The sequence below is a fragment of the Grammomys surdaster genome, unplaced genomic scaffold, assembly GCF_004785775.1.
Source record: "Grammomys surdaster isolate TR1022 unplaced genomic scaffold, NIH_TR_1.0 67, whole genome shotgun sequence".
NCBI lineage: Eukaryota > Metazoa > Chordata > Mammalia > Rodentia > Muridae > Grammomys > Grammomys surdaster.
The window spans coordinates 17,351,092-17,370,793 of NW_021604569.1; the positions used below are offsets into that span (position 1 = coordinate 17,351,092).

The 19,702-nt window shown below is 37.5% G+C and overlaps 1 protein-coding gene across 1 annotated transcript in view; it reads right to left on the reverse strand.

Annotated features, from left to right (window-relative positions):
- Positions 1 to 3,646: 3,646 nt before the first annotated feature.
- The window catches only part of Vwc2 (von Willebrand factor C domain containing 2), a 130,964-nt gene continuing 114,908 nt past the window's right edge, over positions 3,647 to 19,702 (reverse strand). The window contains exon 4 of the mRNA XM_028778149.1: positions 3,647 to 5,818. Coding sequence (XP_028633982.1) covers positions 5,667 to 5,818 — 152 coding nt within the window. The 3' untranslated portion in view covers positions 3,647 to 5,666. The remainder of the gene's footprint in view (positions 5,819 to 19,702) is intronic.

A 19,702-nucleotide genomic window follows, 5' to 3' on the forward strand; every position in this document is an offset into this window, starting at 1 on the left:
AAATTGAAGAAAAACAGTAAATGTTAGTGAGTAAATAAAGTACTATTAAATATTAAATAAAACTTGGAAGTTTCTAGTTCCTGAAAACTGAATTCTAACTAAAGCAGGAGATATTTAGAATTATTTTAACAGGCTACAACAATACCTTAATAAATGACGTTAGGTGTATTTTGATTGTATTTGATATTACTGTGCTTGTATTATGGGTTTTCTGTCTTTGTTAGAGAATCACAGGTAGACGCTCATGCATACCTGTTCATGTGTCATAAACTGCCAACAGGGCAAACACTTGGAGGACCTCTTTATTTCAGTTTTCAAGTTACTGAATCTTTGAGTGGACATTTTCACCCTGATTGACAATATCCCTTAGAAGTCGATAGAATTTATTCAGTTAACAATTAGGCATTTACAATTAGGTTTTTCCTACTTGTTTTTGTGGTAAAGCAAAACCAGCAAATGCTTTACAAATGAGAGTGAAGTTTGACATCGTGGTGAACTGTCAACAGCCATCATCTTTAAACCCTTGGTTCACTGACTTAACATCAGTTTCATAGAAGCCAACTGCACTGCTCAGTCACATTACACAGAAACATGGAGATATGCAGATACACTCAAATTCCTCAAATAAAATCTAGGATATGAAATTTTTATTCAAAAATTGGTATAAACAAGGAAATACCAAAACTGTAAACTTGATCACCATTATTAAAAGTACCACTATGTTTTCATTTGAAGTTTCATTCAGTATTAGAACTTTTACATCAAAGTGGCTTTGTCCTGACTTGCATCAGAACTGGCCATTGATTGTCACATCCAACCTCAACATTACAGCAGTGAGGGATTGATCTGTGGGTGGTCATGGCCTGGATATGTGAAATGTGCTAGAAATCTGGAAAGAAAACAGGCAAGGAGACAACAGTGGGAACTTTGGTTTGATGCACTATTTGAGCCAGTGCTTGATCCACAGGTATAGTGAACTGTATGTAACTCAGTAAAGTAAACTTAACATTGAGTAAGTGATGGTTGCAGAAGTGATTGTCTCATAATGTGAATTAAAAGTGTCTAGAAATAAGAAGAAAACACAAAAAATTAACCATTAGCTATGAACAAACTTTTTTTCATACTAGACTAGATTGAACTGGGACTTTCTGCATATGAGACAATTTGTTTACCATTGGGATACACCCTACCCATTAAATGATACATTTATGTATGTAGAAGTGGAGATAAAAAGCAAGGTTCTTGTGCATGCTAGCCAGGCACACTTCTACTTAGCCATCCACAATCTTTGTTTATGATGTAATTTTTAAAATATGTGCTAAAATGACACCAAATTAGTGCTATGACAGGGACTCAAGATGACATTGCAATTAAGGACTCCAGGACCCTCCTCTCAGCAGCTGTTCCTTTTTCACAGGTGTCCAAAAGGGACAGGGTGAGTTCCTAGCTAAGAGCTGGCAGGTTCCAGGATCTGTCACCTGGGGACTGAGTTCACATCAAATGTTGGTGGCAGGGGCAGGGGTGGGGGAGGTGGCCACATCCACTTCCCTGCCTCCAGTATGGGAATCAGAACCTAGCTAGAGACTTATACTCTGATGCCCCCCTCCCCGAAAGGAATAAGAAGAAACTCATTCTCACATCTGCTGTTTAGATTCTGCTTTCTTTTCTTCAGAACACCCACCATGTTGTCTATGTTGTCTGTCTCTGGTGCTGTGTACTGAACTTTCCTCAAAGGCCCTGTCATGCTGTTCTCAACTGTCTGCCTGTCCACAGCAGTCATAACTTTCCCAATAAATTCCTTACTCCTAGCAGTCCATCTTAGTGTCCTATTGAGCTCCAATTTGAGGCCTTCAGTACTGAAACAGCTTAGAGAAAAACAGTACTTAGAACCCCTTAGAGAAGGCTCTGAGTGCCCAGTATCTACTGCCAACAGGACTGTGTCCTCTCATAGCCCCAGCCTGTTTTTAAAGACAACTCTTCTGAGGGAGCTTGGTGGTTCTGTGCAATTAGGATCCTCCAAACAACCAAGTGAAAACAAGATCCATGCTTAGAAAACTAAAACCTCAGAAACTGGCTTTGCACGAGGAGATGATGTTAGTAGCCTCTGATCTCCCCAAGGCAGGAAGAACCTGGAATGTGATGAACAGATACTACAAGCATGTATTCATTCCATAGTAAGTGACTGCATTGAACATTTCTCACACTGTACTTCTGAGGAAAAGAGTGCAGAATAGATTCATCAAGAAGCTCAGGACACAGGAGATACTGCCAAAGTCTGTTACCAGTCAGACTTGTCTACACTTCTGGTAGTTCCCAGGATCTTGATGAAAGGACATGTACATTACCCTTCCTCCTTACAGAATTTTAGAGGAAATCAAAAAATCTTAAGAAATCTAAAAGTATCTGTTGCCTATTGAAACAGATTTAAAACATTGTTAGTATTTATTAAGTCATTCTTAATGTTTATAATTTTTGTTTTATGTATACTTAAATAGTCTGTATTTAAAATAGCAGATGTTGTTTTTAACAATACTTGTATGAAATTGTGCATTTGTATGTTTTAAACAATATGAACATTAAACATATCTCATTGTTTAAAATAAAAACAAAGAAAAGGAAATCTCTAAATTACTGACATAGTTGAGTGTTTTAGACATTGTTTCCACACAATGCTAAAGAAGCAGAGAGGAGAGTAACTTAAGCATAATGTATTAAACTTTAAAAGATATGAGAATTTATCTCATGGTGTACTTTATCAGACCAGACAATGATACTGTAAATATTCAAATATTACAATTAACATAACCATTGTATGCCTCCACCTGAGGCATATGAGTTCCCTGTAGGCACAGACACTCTGGCCTCTGTATCTTTACATTGTCGCAGCAAACCTGTCACAGGGCCCCAATGCTTCAAGCAAGGCTTCTGAAATGATTGTTCCCGCCTCTCCCTGCAAAGTATGGGAGAGCACAGAAGAATGAACCCAAAGGCAATGACCTATCTTTGTACAACTGCATTCTTTCTGGAGCTACTGTGTGGTTCACATAGGCAGCTAACCATAGATTGGTATTTTAGGAACACATTCATACAACTCACTTATGAGCACAACTTCCTTTTTAACTTGATTAAGTCCCTAATAATTATGAAGTGCAGCAAAGCAAGCCTATTAGAATTTTGGAGAATTGTGGCATTTAAAAAAAAAAACTGTGGTTGAATTGTGAGGTTCAAACAAATCATTTGAACTCATACTGTTCCTATGTTATTATGCAGTTAAAGTTATCTAGCTTATTGTTCAGAACTTCAGCAAAGACTTCTGTCCGCATGGGGAAGAAAAATAAATATCTGAAACAGCTCTCTAGACCTAATCTGCAGGGGAACAGTTTTGATTAAAAGCAATAATAATAACTGTTCAATACTTAGGATATGTCGTGCAGAGAACCTGGTTCTTCCACATTTGTCTTAGGTATAGTATAAGCTATTCTAATGCAGTCTCAGTCACTGTGCTCCAGCACCCAGAAGTGTGCCTGAGACAGTGTGGGGTCCACTGGTTTACATCAAGAATGTCATTCCCCAGACAACACTGTGCTCACTTTCTCTGCAGAAGAATGAGATTTGTTGACATTCTCATAGCATTTATCATTTTTTTCCACTCCAGTAATCCCAGAGCCCATTTTCCATTCTGTAGGAATTCTGTTGCCAAGGAAAATAAGAAAACTGAGCCTCATATATTGCAGTTGTAATTTTCCATGTCTCATGTGGAGAAAAGAAGCAACAGGTATGTACTTACCCCATGTACGTTAGTAGGATAAGTCATTTGTTGGCAAGATGGTAACTGTAGATTACCTTTGTCTTAAAGGAAATCTACTGTTGAATAATGGAAGGACAGATGATGCCTAACAGTCTTTCATATTAACATTTAAGTTTTGGAAAGTTGGAGACAGGTACCTGAGAGTAACTAGCCAATAATACCCCTGAGTATTTTCATGAAATTGATGTACATGCTACTCTACCTAACCCAAATATTCTGGAAAAATCAAGGTAAAATATAAACATATGCAAATGTCTTGGTAATTTTTGTATTTTTTAAGGTATATACTTAACAATGATGAAAATACATCGATTTTCCTTGATTGTCAATCAGTAATAAATTACTGAAATTCTTATGTACCGGCAGGGTTTGGGGGTATAAATTGTGCTTTTTTTAGAAATCTTCATTTTCTAGACTCTAATTTGCTTTATATATAATATCTTACACTGTTATTTTGTAATCCTGTTATGCTACAGCAAAAGATGCACATGAAGAAAACAAATCAGTCCTCATTTTCTTTTGTCTTCCCAAGAGTTTCTGTGTGACAGGTACAGAAATTTAAAGTTTAGAAAAAGATAAATGGAGGGAAATGTTCTCAATGTTTGAAAATAGTTGTTTTAGCTTTTTAAAAGACATATTAAGACCCCGACTGCCTCTCTGACTCCTGAACCAACTGTTGATATCACTCACAAAAAGGGAACTGTTCTCTAGTCTCTGTGCTCCAGTCAGCAACACTTAATGACAGTTTTATTTTTTGTATTCAAATGAAGATAATTTGGGTGATATATGTCTGCAGGAGAGACTTAGTAGCCTTTATTTTCAAGTATTCAAACATAATTGTACAAAGAATAGTTCCCTCACACTGCTCTTGATGCAAAATAGACTTATCATCGCATTTTGTCTGTTATTGAGGACAGATAACCATCTTAGTTAGCAGTATTAAACACTGTGCTGAGTCCTGAGATGTCTGTAGCATATTTTATATTTCAAACATAAACTTGATCAGGAATATGACTTTCTTAACTATTCTCCAGAGAATGCAAAAACTCCCTTTCCTCCAATGTTTGTTTGTTTATAACACTCCAACTTCATGGACACTAAACCAGATATTTCAGACTTCCTCCTGCTCAGAGAATGAATTGATATCATGCTTAGAAAAATAGATACTGGGGATGAAAATGAAATGCACATAAGTGTTTATTTATGGACTACTATGAGAACTGAAAAAGTATGTGCTAAGCAACCCTTATCCTACATTTTTTACAAATGACTAAGAATGAACTAATAAAATAAATGGGTTATTAAAATAAGCCTATTGTGTAAATTAGATTGTGTTTTAAGCATTAGGTACCATAGCATTAGTTAAGTAGCATTTGAACAGGATTTTGATATAAAGCAGTCATTATATTCTGTAGTCCCGTATGGAATGGAGGATTCATGTGCAGGTGTAAAAGATTCCTGGGCTCACTAGCACCCTCTTGTGATGCAGTGAAGGCTAACAAAGATATACCGGTACACAGTGAGGACGGTTGACAACAGCATTTTTTAATATATAAGACTCTAATAGAGGGATTATAGAAACACATTTAATATATAATAGTGAACTTTAGTGTACTTACTGTGAAAATAGCACATTTATTTAGAGAGGGAGTATGCCCAAAGTTCTTATTGATGTTTTGAAATACATCCATTTCTGTCTCTTGCTGTAATTGTTACCAAGAAAAACAAAAGTACCAACCATTTTCCTTGACTCCTTATTCAAAGTCTTCTGGTTTTGATTGATATTTCTCAGAGTCATCTAGAATGTCACATTAGTAAAATATTCTAGAAAAACATGAGAGTTTCTGTATGGTGAAGTCTACATTTGCCTGCACTCATGTCTTGTGCACATGGCTTGCCGTTCAATTCTCCACGTGCCCTCCTCATAAGTACAGTGACATATGGTGCACTCATCAGTCTTCACCTCTCTACCAGCTGGAATGACAGCAGTTTCTGCAAAGCAGTTTGGACCTGAAATACAGAGAAATATCTTAAACTATTGTGTGCATAAATGTATGATGTTTATAATTAGGTAATTAGCCATACACTGTGTTTCATTCATCCTCTTTTGAAGGACAGTTAGAAAAACCATAACAAGAAACACAAACACCAACATTTTTTTCTGAAATGAAACCAATTATTATTTAAAATTTTAGGACTAAAGCGTTACTATTTTTGTAAGTGGTCATTTCATTTGGGGGCTTTTTTAGAAGCCAAGTCTGTAATCATTAGATTTAACTAATATTAAATAATTATTTAAAAAGCACCACCAACCAATAGCTTCAGAAAACGGGGCTCACTCTTCATGGTTGTTTTAGCAGAGAACTTAAACAAGAAGACCGTCACTCCACAACTTTCCCACATGTATTCAACAGTCAGGTGTCAGAGGTCTCAGCCCTTCTGTTCAACTGCGGGCTGCAAGCCTCAACCCAAGTCACTGATTCTTTGAGTTTGGTGTCCAAAGAAGTAAGTTCATAGTGATGATAATGCTTACCTGGCAACCACAGAGCAATATTCCCAGTTACTGCTCAGGGGTATGTCTTCCAGAGTCCTTAAGAACTAAGAATAACTGTAATCCTTGCTAGTAACACCAAGTAAAAGTTTATAAGCAAAAAGGTTTGCCTTCACTGCTTAATTTCAGGATATTAAATCAAAGATACGAAAATGAATATGAAACATGTTTTCAGTGTGAGTTGAAACTAATGTCATTCTCTTAGGTCAGTGGGCACTCGAACACACTCACCCATACACTCACATCCAACACATGAGAATATATGTGGTCTCTTCTCGGTCCTTTGCGTTTTTCTGGTCTTCTACTTAGATACTGCATCTTCTTTTGTTCCTGTTCTTCCTTTCTTCCCTTTATTATTCTTCCTTTTACTATTCCACCCTTTCCTATAGAGACCTCAAAGCTTCAACAGTTACCCCTTTGAGATGATGGTCAAATTATAGATTCATCTTTATTGTCTGTCTTGAGTTCCAGTCTTGTATTTCCAGGAGGCAGCTGCTGTATTGCCTTCCTGACAGCAGATGGTCTTGCTTCAGACAGACATCTACTGACTTTCTGTTAAGGACATTCATGTTTCAGCTTTGCTAAACTTATACTTTAAATCTAAGATCTCTCTGCATCCAGTAGCATTTCTCAAATACCCTTTCCCTCTCTACATATACCCTGCACATGCTCCTTCTCCATTGTTAGATGAGTACTCAAAGGGCCATGGTGCCATATAAGGACTTAACTCAGAAAAGTGTTCCTACCTGGTTACAGTTACCTCCTTTGCCAGATATACAAAGAAGTTGTGTTAATTTCAAACTGCCTTTCACATAATTTCTTCTTTCTACTTACCATCTTCCTTTACAGAATTTAACTTAAAGATATATCCTGCTTCCGATTCATTCTAGTATCAGTGTGATTTGCATAGAAGACATACCACAATTGTTCTGAATGCCTGTATCCTGAGAGTGTTACTCAGAGGACTCCTCTTTTAAAGAAATATGGCACTGCTGTTTAATATGTAGTCTTAAACTAAATAATGTAATTGCTTTGTACGATGGTAGCCTCATTTATAGAAAGGGGAAAATAATGTGCTATGGAGTCTTATCATGTGCTGTATGTATATTTATTCTTAGCTATTCTGAAAATGTCCTTACCTGAATTGCTTTCTGTACCAGTATTACTAGGCTTTCTTGGGCTATTATGATTAATAGTTTTCCTTTTTATATTTATGTTGCTCAGATTTGGATTTTAATTTTTTTTCAACTCAGCACAATTTTATTCTTTGTAATGGTCAAAATTTGGTAGTTGGATTGCCTCAGCCTCAAGCTGTTTTTAAAGTCATTTCTTACTTATCCTACTACTGTAGAATTTTTTTAAAAAGTAAGGAAATTATTTGTTCTTCTTTCACAAAAAGTATGTTTTTCTTTTCATTTTACTTAAAATCTTATCTGTGCTGGGGAGTCCATAATAGAACACAGAAACTGTCTTGTTCTTCATGGTCTCATTGGGTGCATTCATCACTGTATGTTCAAATCTACTCTGCTAATGGACAATGTGAAATTGGTTCCCCTGACAATATGCAATGTATCTGCATTTGGGGGGTGCTATCATCTTATATTTAAGTGAGGAAGAAACAGAAATTATTGGGAATGTATTAGTGAACAGAATACTCATAAAAAAGCAGAAGGTTCATAGAGTACCAACAGTTTATTAAAATAATGAAGAATATACAATCCTAAGGAAGTAACACTTTACATTGTTTCATATAGGAAGGTTTTTCTTTCATACCCTTGTAAATAGAGGATTACACCATTTTTCTTGTCTCCCTTTCATTGTTAAATGAGTTGCTAAGAAAAAAACTGACTGGGTTTCTTGGAGGCTCAATTTCAGGATGCAGTATAATGTGCAGAATCTACAAGCATTTGAGGTGCCAGCTGTCTGTCTCCCAGGGCTGTGATAACAAACAAACAAACAAACAAACAAATTCTTCTTGCTCCGAGCTCTATGGTCATATGCTTTATTAAGTTTTGAGAGACATTTCATATTGACCAGTGTCTTTTGCCTACCTAGTCAGAGAATTGCTCAGATGCGTACCTCATGCATCCACCTGGGTGTGCACTGTCCCCACAGTGTGTTATTGAAGCAGTGTAGATGCACAGTTCAGATACACTGCATTGATACTGACTGCTTTGGCTTGAAAGTGGCTTGAATATGTTCCCTAAAGGTATTTGAAATATGGTTGTCAGTATGGTAATAGTAAAAGGTGGAACTTTTTAACAGGAAATCCCAGTTTCACTTAGGAGTGTGTCCTTGGAAGAAGTTAAAGCTATTGTGGTTGTCAATTCTGATTTTCCAATACAGAAAACAAGACTAAGGAAGCTTTTCTGGCTTTATATCTTGTGTATGTTGCTGGAAGCATGTGGTGTTTACCTGGGACACACAACCTATCCCATCTCCTTGAACTTCTCTAACTAGAAGCTGAATTAAGTTGCCTTTTAATAAAGTAGCCTGCCTTGAGTATTTTGTTATATAAATGAAAAATGGGTTAATATACAGACCTTTAAAACATACATGGATTAGTTTTTTTTCTAATAACTTTTGGGTTGAGTAGAGGGTTATTTAGGTAACTTTTAATTAGAATTATAGGCCATGTTGCTATATTCTTCTGCTTCAGATATTTAATTTATGATACATAAATTAAGAGGTACTGCTCTTGTAGTTTATAAATTATTTTGGATCAAAATCATATAATATGCTTGGTAGATGATAAAATATTACTAAAATTCAAATTTATATTTCAATAGCAGGTTCAAGTTATTGAAATTTTTACAGTTTTAAATTTGAAGAAGCAATGCTATAAGTTAACCAAGCTGTTTATCTTATCGACAATCCTTTAAATATTTGGGTCTGCAAACGTAAATGTACTAAATGTACACTTATTTTCTCTATCAAGCATAATGATTAAAATCTTCAGATTCTATATTTTCTTTATCAAGTATAGTAATTAAAAACTCATAGATCAGAAACCACTGGTGACAAGAACTTTCAGTGTCTGGACATGTAGACTCAAAACATTAGCACCAATCTCCAACAAGACCCATGTACACTTCACTTAGTGTTTCACAATGACTGTATTATATATAGCTATAGAGCAGTATGCAAAGGGAAGTGGCCGTGGAATGATGTATATGTACATCTCTGTTATTTTTATTTATGGAGTTTTGTATAGTCTGTACCAGAGTCAACGTGGATAACTGTTTCCTTATCCCAGAGCTACGTCATGCCTTATGTCACAGTCATGTTCAGTCTCTGCTTCTCACACCACCTTTAAGCACTCAAAAACATTATACTATTTTCCATATCTACAGTTGTATCATGAAAAGAACTTTATAGAAATAGAGTTATATAGCAAGTTAGTCTTTTGAGATTGACTGTACAAACTCAGCACTATGTCTTGGAGATCCCAACTAGTGACTTCATTCCTTCTTATATTTAAGACATACTCTATGGTATGGGTATTCTGCAGTTAAGCCCTATTATCTGTTAAGAACCCACCCTTCTCAAAGTTTTAATCCAGAGTTGTTCCTATCTAAAGGAAATAACGAGAGAAAGAGTGGAACAGAGACTGAAGGAAAAGCCATCCAGAGACTGCCCCACCTGGGGATTCATCCTGTATGTAGCCACCAAACCCAGCCACTATTGCTGATGCTAGGAAGTGCTTGCAGACAGAACTTAGATATGGCTGTCTCCTGAGAGGCTCTGGCAGAGCCTTATTGATACAGATGCGGATGCTTGCAGCCAACCTTCAAACTAAGCATGGGGACCCCCAATGGTAGAGTTAGGGGAAGGACTGAAGGAGCTGAAGGAGTTTGCAATTCCATAGGAAGAACAACAGTATCAACCAACCAGGCACCCAGAGCTCCCAGGGACTAAACCACCAACCAAAGAATACATATGGAGGGACCCATGGCTCCAGCTGCATATGTAGCAGAGGATGGCCTTATTTGGCATCAGTGGGAGGGGATGACCTTGGTCCTGTGAAGGCTTGATGCCTCAGTGTAGGGAAATGCCAGGGTGGTAAGGCAGCAGTGGGTGGTGGGTGGATGGGGGAGCACCCTAATGGAAGCAGGGGAGTGGGATGGGGGTTTTCAGAGGGGGAGAACCAGGAAAGGGGACAACAATTGAAATGTAAATAAATAAAATAACCAATAAAAAATAATAAAAAAGAACCCTTCTGTGATGGTTTAAATATGCATGTCCCAAGGAGTGGCACTATTAGGAGGTGTAGCCTTTTTGGTTGGATATGGCCTTGTTGGAGGAAATTTGTCACTGTGGGGGTAGGGTTTGAGACTCCTCCTCCTAGCCATGTGCCAGCCAGCCCAGTCTTGTGCCTTTAGATGAAGATGTAGAACTTTCAGCTTATTTAGCCCCCCATCTGCCTGGACACTGCCATGTTCCCATCTTGATGATAATGGACTGAACCTCTGAACCTGTAAGCCAGCCCTATTAAATGCTGTCTTTTATAAGAGTTGCCTTGGTCATAGTGTCTCTTCACAGAAGTGGAAACTGTAACTAAGACAGAAGTTGATACCAGAGACTAGGGTATTTCTGTGATAGGCCTGACCATATTTTGTTTGGAGGAACATAGATTTGGGGACTTTGAATTTGGAAAGTGTCAGAATGCTTTAAGTGGGGCTTAATGGGCCATCCTAGGATGAATATGGAAAGACATTGGTGCTGAGGGTGATTAGAATTATTGGGGCCTGACTCAAGAGTTTTCAAAGGAGTAGAATGTTAATATGTGGCATAGAGACTGTTTGTGTGGTATTTGGTGAAGAACATGGTTGCTTTTTGATCTTTTCTGAAGAGTCTGCATGTGACTAAAGTGAAAAGATTCAGATTAATTGTATCGATGACAAAGGAAGTCTCAGAATAGCCTAGTTTAGACTTTATCCTGTGGTTCAGTCTTATGAAGAGTGTTTTGATCAAGCATAGCAAGCTTAAAAAGAAAAAGTATAAAATGTGTGGTTCAAACAATAAATGGCTACCAGGAAGTGAAATGGAGCTGAATCCTGTGTTCAAGGAGATAAACAGATTAAGGGAGTGGTGATCTGAGGACAAGATCCCACCCAGCTAAGCTTATTGTTTGTGTTTGCAATTGAACAATTATGACATAGTTAATGCTTTTATTTGGACAAAAGGAAATACGATTGTGTATCAAATTGGCATGTGATGCCACAAGCTTTTGATCTGTATCTTGAAGCATAATCACCATGAAAAGCTTAGGTCCAAGCACAGTGGTATACCCCTTTAACTCTGGAGACAGAGGCAAGAAGATCTCTTCAATGTCAGCCTGTTACAGAGCAAGTTCCAAGTAGAGAAAGCTTAAGTTTAGGCATGGTAGACCATGCCTTTAAACCCAGCATTCAGAAGACAGAGCTATGGACATTTCTTGAGTTCAAGGTCAGTCTACAGAGCACATTCCAGGACAGCAAAGCTTAGGCAATGAAGGAGTTGGAAAACAGAAAGATGGTGTAATGGAATATGGGGGTATGTTCTAGCCCCAGCAAGCAGCAGAACTCAGTAGCTTCAGCCATGTGGCTCTGACTTTAGGGTCAAGAATAGAAGGGATTTCTTGGATAAGCAGTGATTAATAAGCTATAAGCATCCCTGAGGTGAAATCTTCTGGGAAATGATTTCTGAGAACACAAAGACTTCCATTCACCAAAGCTTACCAGGCTACAGCTACTGCTGAATGCCAGATCTGCCAATAGCAGAGACCATACTGAGCCCCAGATATGGCATCATTCCTTAAAGTGACCAGCCAGCAACCTGGTGGCAGGTTGGCTACATTGGACCATTTCCTCTGTGGAAAGCACAATGTTTTGTTCTTACTGGAATAGATAGATATTCTGGTTATAGACTTGTCTTTTCTGCATATAATGCTTCCACTAAAACCAACGTCCATGGACTTACAGACTCCTTTATCTACCAGTATGATATTCCACACAGTGTTGCTTCTGACCAAAGAACCCATTTCACCACCAGAAAAGTGTGACAGTGGGCCCACAATCATGAAATCCACTGGTCTTACCAGTAATGTTCTCCACTATCCTGAAGCAGCTGGCCTGATAGAAATGTAGAATGGCCTTTTGAAGATAAAGTTTTAGTACCAATTAGGTGGGAACACTGTGGGGGTTGGGTAGGGTTCTTCAGAAGGGATTATGTTTTGAATCAGTGTTTGATATATGGTACAGTTTCTCCCATAGCCAAGATCCACAAGTCCAGAAATAATTCCAGAGGAATAATTCCACTTACTATCACTCCTAAACACCCACTAGGAAAGTTTTTGTTTCCTGTCGCCTCAATCCTAAGTTTTGCTAGCCTAGAAGTTTTGGTTCTAGAGTAGGGCTTGTTCCTGACAGGAGCCATAACAAACATTCCATACAACTGGAAGTTCAGACTTCCCCTGGTCATTTTGGGCTTCTAATACCCTTAAATCAACAGGCTAAGAAAGGAATAACAGTGTTGGGGTGGGGTGATAGATACAGATTACCGTGGGGAAATTGGATTGCTTCTCCACAATAGAGGATTACCCTAGGTAATCCTCTAGGATGTCGCTTAGTACTACCATGTCCTGTGATTAAAGTCCATGGGAAACTACAACATCCTAATTCAAGCAGGATGACAAAGGGCACACACCCATCAGGAAAGAAGGTATTGGTCACTCCTCTAGGAAAAGAGCCAAGTTCTGCTAAGATGCTTACAGAGGATAGAGGAAATACAGAATGGGTAGTAGAGCAAGGCAGTTATAAATACCATCTAAGGAAACGTGGCCACTTGCAGAAACAAGGATTATAAGTGACTTTAGTGTTTGTGTTTTAAGAATACATTTGAATAGATATTTGGGCTTTCCCTCAATTTCTTTGTTGTTGTTGTTTTTGTTTTGTTTTTTCTTTTTTATTGGATATTTTATTTATTTACATTTCGGATGTCATCCCGTTTCCCCATTTCCCCTCCCCCCCCCAAAAAAAAACCTATTCCATACCCCCTCCTCCTTTTTGCTTTCATACCATTTTAATAACATGCAAGTATTAAGGTCAGTTCTAGGTTGAGGAACTAGCAATATAATAGATGCAAATAGTCAAGGAAGAAGCAAGACAATAAACACAAATAGTCAAAGAACAGGCAAGGCAGTAAACAAAGTTCTGTGAACACTCCCATGATCACTGTTTCTAAGGGCTTATTTAGTTACCTGCCTGAAGTTAGTTCTTTGTTCTAATCTAAGATTTAGATTTTTGCCTGAAATTACTTCTTTGTTCTAGCCTAGTGTTGGAATCCTGTCTGAAGCCCACTTCCTTGTCCTTGGCCAATGTCATATTCCTGCCAAGCAGCCCATTTCCTTGTCGTTGGCCCACGTCAGATTCTTGCCAAGCAGGCCCAAAAGCTCTCTGCCTCTCCCCCCTTTTTATTTCATAAACAAGACTGAGCCTATCTTAGGTTGTTCTGCCAAGAATGCCTTCCTTACTTGTCATGGAATATGCATTATCAAAAGCAATACACTTCTGTCTTAGGTTGGTAAGTCTCTGTGCATAATCTTACTCATCTTTGGTTTACCAGCCTTTCTGCCCTCCAATTTCTTTAACATCAATTAAGAGAATATCAATGATTATTATGTTCAGATACTAAAAGGATGTTTTACAAGGAACATTGACCTATTCTAAATTTATAATCCATTTGCAATTGTATGAGGGATAGTTATGTTAGGCATATTTATGACCTCATTTCATTTGGATATGAGATATGATTTATGTCAAGTTGACAAGGGGTAGATTGTGATGGCTATTCCTGGTTGTCAACTTGACTACATCTGGAATGAAATACAATCCAGAAATTGAGGGTACACCTGTGATCCAGATCTTGAGGCATAGTGGGTATGGAATGCTTATGCCTAACCAAGATGGTATACACTTTTAATCCCAGGAGACAGGCAAGCAGATGTCCAGCTTGGGACAGAGCAAGTTCCAAATCCTGGCATGGTGGAAAACACCTTTAATCTGGGACATACCTTCTGCTGGAGGCCTATATAAGAACAATGGGAAAAGGAAGGGTTGGTTCTGTCCCTGCTTGTACACATCTGTTGGAACCTACTTCTTCAGGATTCCAGTTTATACAGAAGACCAGCTGAAACATCTAGCCTTGTAGAACTGAGCAACCATTAAACCTTTGTATTTCTCTCTCATAGTTGCCCATTGTTGGGTTAGTTGGACTGTAGACTGTAAGTCATTCAAATAATTTCCCTTAATATATAAAGACATTCCATAAGTTCTGTGATTCTAAAGAACACTAATGCACCTTCATCCCAAGCTTTTGGGACTTGTATGCAAAGATCTATAAACATTCCTGTATATGCTTTGTGAAAATGAGTTTTCGTATCTATAAGGTAAAATACTACAGAGAAAAACTGCATGCCTGTATGATAGATGCATATTTAGTTTTCTAAGAAACTGCTAACTAGAATTGTTTCTGTTTTGTTTAAGAATATTTGTGTCTGTATTTATTTGTATTTATTATTATTGTACTAGTATTCTGTGAAAATTTCATACATTTATACAATATATTTTAATTTCATCCACCATTACTTTCCTCCAATTCTCTGGGGTCTCTCACTCTACCACCTTTCAGGATTATTTATACTTGGTGCTCTGGACATATATGTGTCCCTGTAGTAAACACTACCCATCACAAAAAGTAACATCTGTACATCCAAATGATTGAGAGCAATCCAAATCTGTACATATAAACATAAATATTTAGAAGGCAGTTTGAAACTATGACCATTTAACATGACAAGTAACCACTAAGGACCTATAATTTCCCTAGTTATAGGCTTTTGAGCAGGCTTACAATATAAAACCTTCTGTGTACTGGCCTCATCTCCAGTCAAAAAGCAGTTGGTTATCCCCATAACCATCACACCACTATTGCAGTAGTGAGCACATCTTGCCTGGAAGGTCACTATTGTCACTTGCATGGTTTAGCATTTGTTGAGACTTTTGATGACTTTTCTTCCCTGAAAGTCTGCACAATACCTTCTAGTACTATTAAGCAAGCCAGAAGGGAGAGATTTTCTTGGCCAGTGAGGTTTTGTGAATGGACCATCCTCCTTCCAGAAGACATGGACTACTAAATGAAAATCTCAAGTGCCAGACAGAAGATAGTTCTCTACAAGTTATTAGTCAGTGTGTCCCCAGCAACACCGAAAACAACACAAGCTATTCCTATTTCTCTTGGTTGTACAGCATGACTAGATGGTAGGGCCCTATTGCTAAAGACACTACTCATTTTGGATTTAGGGCATACAGAACTACTTTCTAAAGAGACATTAAATTTGCATCACACCAGAGCCCTGTTTATTTACATCTTAAGAGACTTTGGCTTTGTTATAGGTATTAGATTAAGCCATTCTGAAACAGAAGTAGCAGGCTCCCACATTTACATATTTGTTTCTTTAGTGCCTGATGAAGACCATCATTCAATGTGCTTCTGTGTTCTTTCCTATCTTAGGTACTGTTCACTTACCATACAAAAGAATTGTAAACATGTTTTCTTCAATCCTGTAGCTTGTGCTCCTACTTTTTGTCACTTTCACAGAGTAATAATTTATATTTGAACAAAATAAAATGCACCAATTTTCTCTTTTATGTAACTCAGACACTCGGAAAATTCACAATCCTCCTGCCTCCTCGCTCTCAGATCTCAGTTTGCTGGGCAGCATGTGCTGCCACGCCCACCTTGGCCATTCACATTAATATTCTGTTTGAAAATTCACCCAGAATTCTGTATTTTGACAACTTAACCCTGTTATTTCATAAAAATGTTATAATTAATTTACATTTAAGTATGTTATCCATTTAAAGTAATTTTTGTGTAAAGTGGGACATTTATATTTAGAGTCTCTTTGTCCTGCATATAATGGTTTCAGCACCACATTTTGAAAGACTCATTTTTTCCTGCTAATTTTTTAAAGATTTATTTTATTTATATGAGTACACTGTTGCTCTCTTCAGAAATACCAGAAGAGAGTATCAGATTCCATTACAGATGGTTGTGAGCCACCATGAGATTGCTGGGAATTGAACTCGGGGCCTCTAAAAGAGTGGTCAGTTCTTTTAACCACTGAGCCATCTCTCCAGCCCCTTTCCTGCTAATTTTGATTTAATTGATTTTTCTTTTTCTAGTTTTCTAAGGTAGAAACTGAAACACTTTATTTAAAATTATTTTCAAATGCATTTAATCCTACAAATTTCCTTCTCCATTTTGCTGTCTCTTAGACTTTGTTTTCATTGTTACTTAAATTAAAATGTTAAGTTTCTCTTTGGATTTTATCTAGCACCCCAGTCTTAATGTATGCTGTAAAATCTCTAAGTATTTGGGTTTTATTTTTGCTGTTTTTCTGTTAGTGACAGCTAATTTCAATGTCATTTAAATGTGCTCAACATGGCTCAGTATGGTTTTCTGTCTTTTAAACTTTGTAAAGTGTATTGCATGGTCCATAACTGGGTTTGGCTTAGCGAACATTCCAAATGTTCTTGAGGAAGAAAATGTGTGTTCTGTTTTTGTTGACTGGCATGAACAGAGCCAGAGATACCAAGTAGGTGACTGATGCTTTTGTGGTCTCTGTTCTCACTGTTTTCCTCATTGCTGATGTTCTTGTGCTCTCTCTCCTCACTGGTTCCCTCTTTGCTGGATGTATCTATTGTAGTATTTGGAGTGTTGACATTCCAAGTATGATAAGAGACTCATATATTGCTTCTGAATTTTTATAACATTTCCTTTCACCTATTTTGATGTTCTATTTGTAAGAAAATACCTTGTTTGAAATCTGTTTTGTCACTTTGGAAAATCAACACTTTCATCATTATATAATACCTCAGTAAATGCATATTGGAAATTTTATGGTAACTGATGAAAGATGCAAAGAAAAGGGGGGTGGGTAATAGATATACTGAGGAGCCATAAAATGCTCAAGTGAAATCACAAAGTACAGAAAAAACTAAAGTAAAAGAAAGGAATAAAAGCAACACATAGAGAAGAGTAACGAATATAGTAGATATAAATAAAACAGTAGTAGTTATCACAGTGACTGTTCAGTGAGCTGAATCTATCAAGAAAGAGGTTGTTAGAGTGGATGACAAACTATATACAGCTAACTGGGATATCATGTCCTCCTCCTCCCCTTAAGGCTCAAATATCTCTGCAGAACAGGAGGTGGAAAGATTGTGAGAGCCAGAGGTGATGGACACCAAGTAGACAGCTTTTCCCAAGCATAAAAAGGCTGATGCACATAAGAACTTACAGAGACTGACAACATTTACAAGACTTGCATAGGTTCAAACCAGACAAAATTCCAGCAACGAGGAGGGGAATTGAACACAAAATCCTACCTTAAGCCAGGTGTTTGAAACTGATAACCACTGGAAAAGGAAAAAAATCTTTCCTTCAGTGGAATGACACATGAACCAACCACAGCCCAGGATGTCAACCACAGCCCCAGGTAGGCCACTAAGGAACAATTAATTGGTCAACGTAAAGTGGACTTCTTGTTTCTTTTGCTGTGTGTGTGGTGCTTGTTCGTGTGTGTGTGTGTGTGTGTGTGTGTGTACTCACGCACACATAGACTTGTATATGTATGAGCACATGCATGTGCATATGTGTGCTTTTTGTTTTTAATTTTAAAATACAATTATATCACTTCCCCCTTTCTTTCCTCCCTTCATCTCATCCATGTCCCCTCTCTCTCATCCTCTCATGTTCATCTGCTGACTTTCAAATTGATATCTTCTTTTTGATTATTATTATACAACCTGTAGGTATATAATAGTAACTGAGTCTCTTTTTGTTGTTTGTATGTGTATGGTTTCAGCTCTGATCACTTTGATTAGACAACCAATTAGGTAGCTCATTTCTGAGAAGAATTAATTTCCCTTCTCCCATAAGTCATTAGTTGCCTGTAGTTCTTAAGGGAAAGATTTCCTCATAACCCATAAGATTTGCTCCCTTCCATGTTAGTATGTCTAATGATGTTGTAATTGATCAGGTTTTATTTATGCAACCATTTCTAGGATGAATTACACCACAGCTGACTGGTACTTTTGGTCCAAAATGTTTGTCTCCTCTTCTGTGATGTTCTCTGAGCCATAGATGCAGGAGCTGGGCTGTAGATGTATTCACTGGTGCTGGGCTACCCAGTATCTATTAGTCTCTGTATTGTCCCACTTGGACTTACATTGTTTCCCACAAAAAGGAAAGACTAACAAAAAATCCTCATTATCAAATGGGTCACTGTGGTAGTCCAGGTGACTCCCCAAAACAATATAGATTATTGATGTAGATCTTGGTTGCCTCACAAAGGGTGAGCATGAGCCCCTTATGCTGAAGCCACCAGATTTAGAACACTGAATTCATATATCAAGATGGATCTAACCTAAAAACCTCCTTCCTAAGATCTAGCTTCCATAGTACCAGAAACTATGATGCAAGATGCCAAGGGGTAGAGGACAAACAGTCCTTCCCAGCAGTGACATTTATGAACGACAACAATGGCCAGCATGGCAAGATACCCAAAAAGTTGCAATAGTAGAACTCAACATGTTTGTGGTAAACATCAGCTTTTTAGTTGTATTTAAGGCCCACATTAAGTCAGCCAGAGGAAAGCTATATGGACTAAAACCTAGCCAAATATCTGGGCCTCGGAAGGTAGATCATGGATCTCATAAGAGAACTTTGCTATACTAGCTTAATTCCTAACACTAAGTATTTTCCTTATACTAACAGTTTAATGTAGTCATTACCCTCTTCAAAGAAGCTTCTTTTTACAGTAAATAGAAACATCTAGAGAAAACCCACAACTGAACGTGATGCATAGAGCAATGGATTATGAAGAACCTAGGCCCAGTTATTAATTTTTAAGAGAGAGAAAATATGAACTGAGGTGGTTGAGGGGAGGTATGGAAAGAGTCGGGAGAGGGAAAAGAATATGACCAAAATATATTGTCAGAAAAAAATTAAAACTAAATTTTGAGAAAAAAGAAAGACATCTTAAAGATAGTAACACATTAAAGATAGAAGACTAACTCGTGATCACTAGTCAGAGGGAAGTGGAGTTGTCTCAGTTTTTAACAAGCAGATTACTAGAATGCTGGAAAGATTATCACTCCTAATTATCTGATGGAAAAACAGAAATGAATAAACAATATTGCTGCATGAAATTGGACTCTGATACTATAGTCACTAATAATAAACTAACACCCATTCACTTTGCTGCATTTATAATGAGGGAAATAGAATAACCTTAA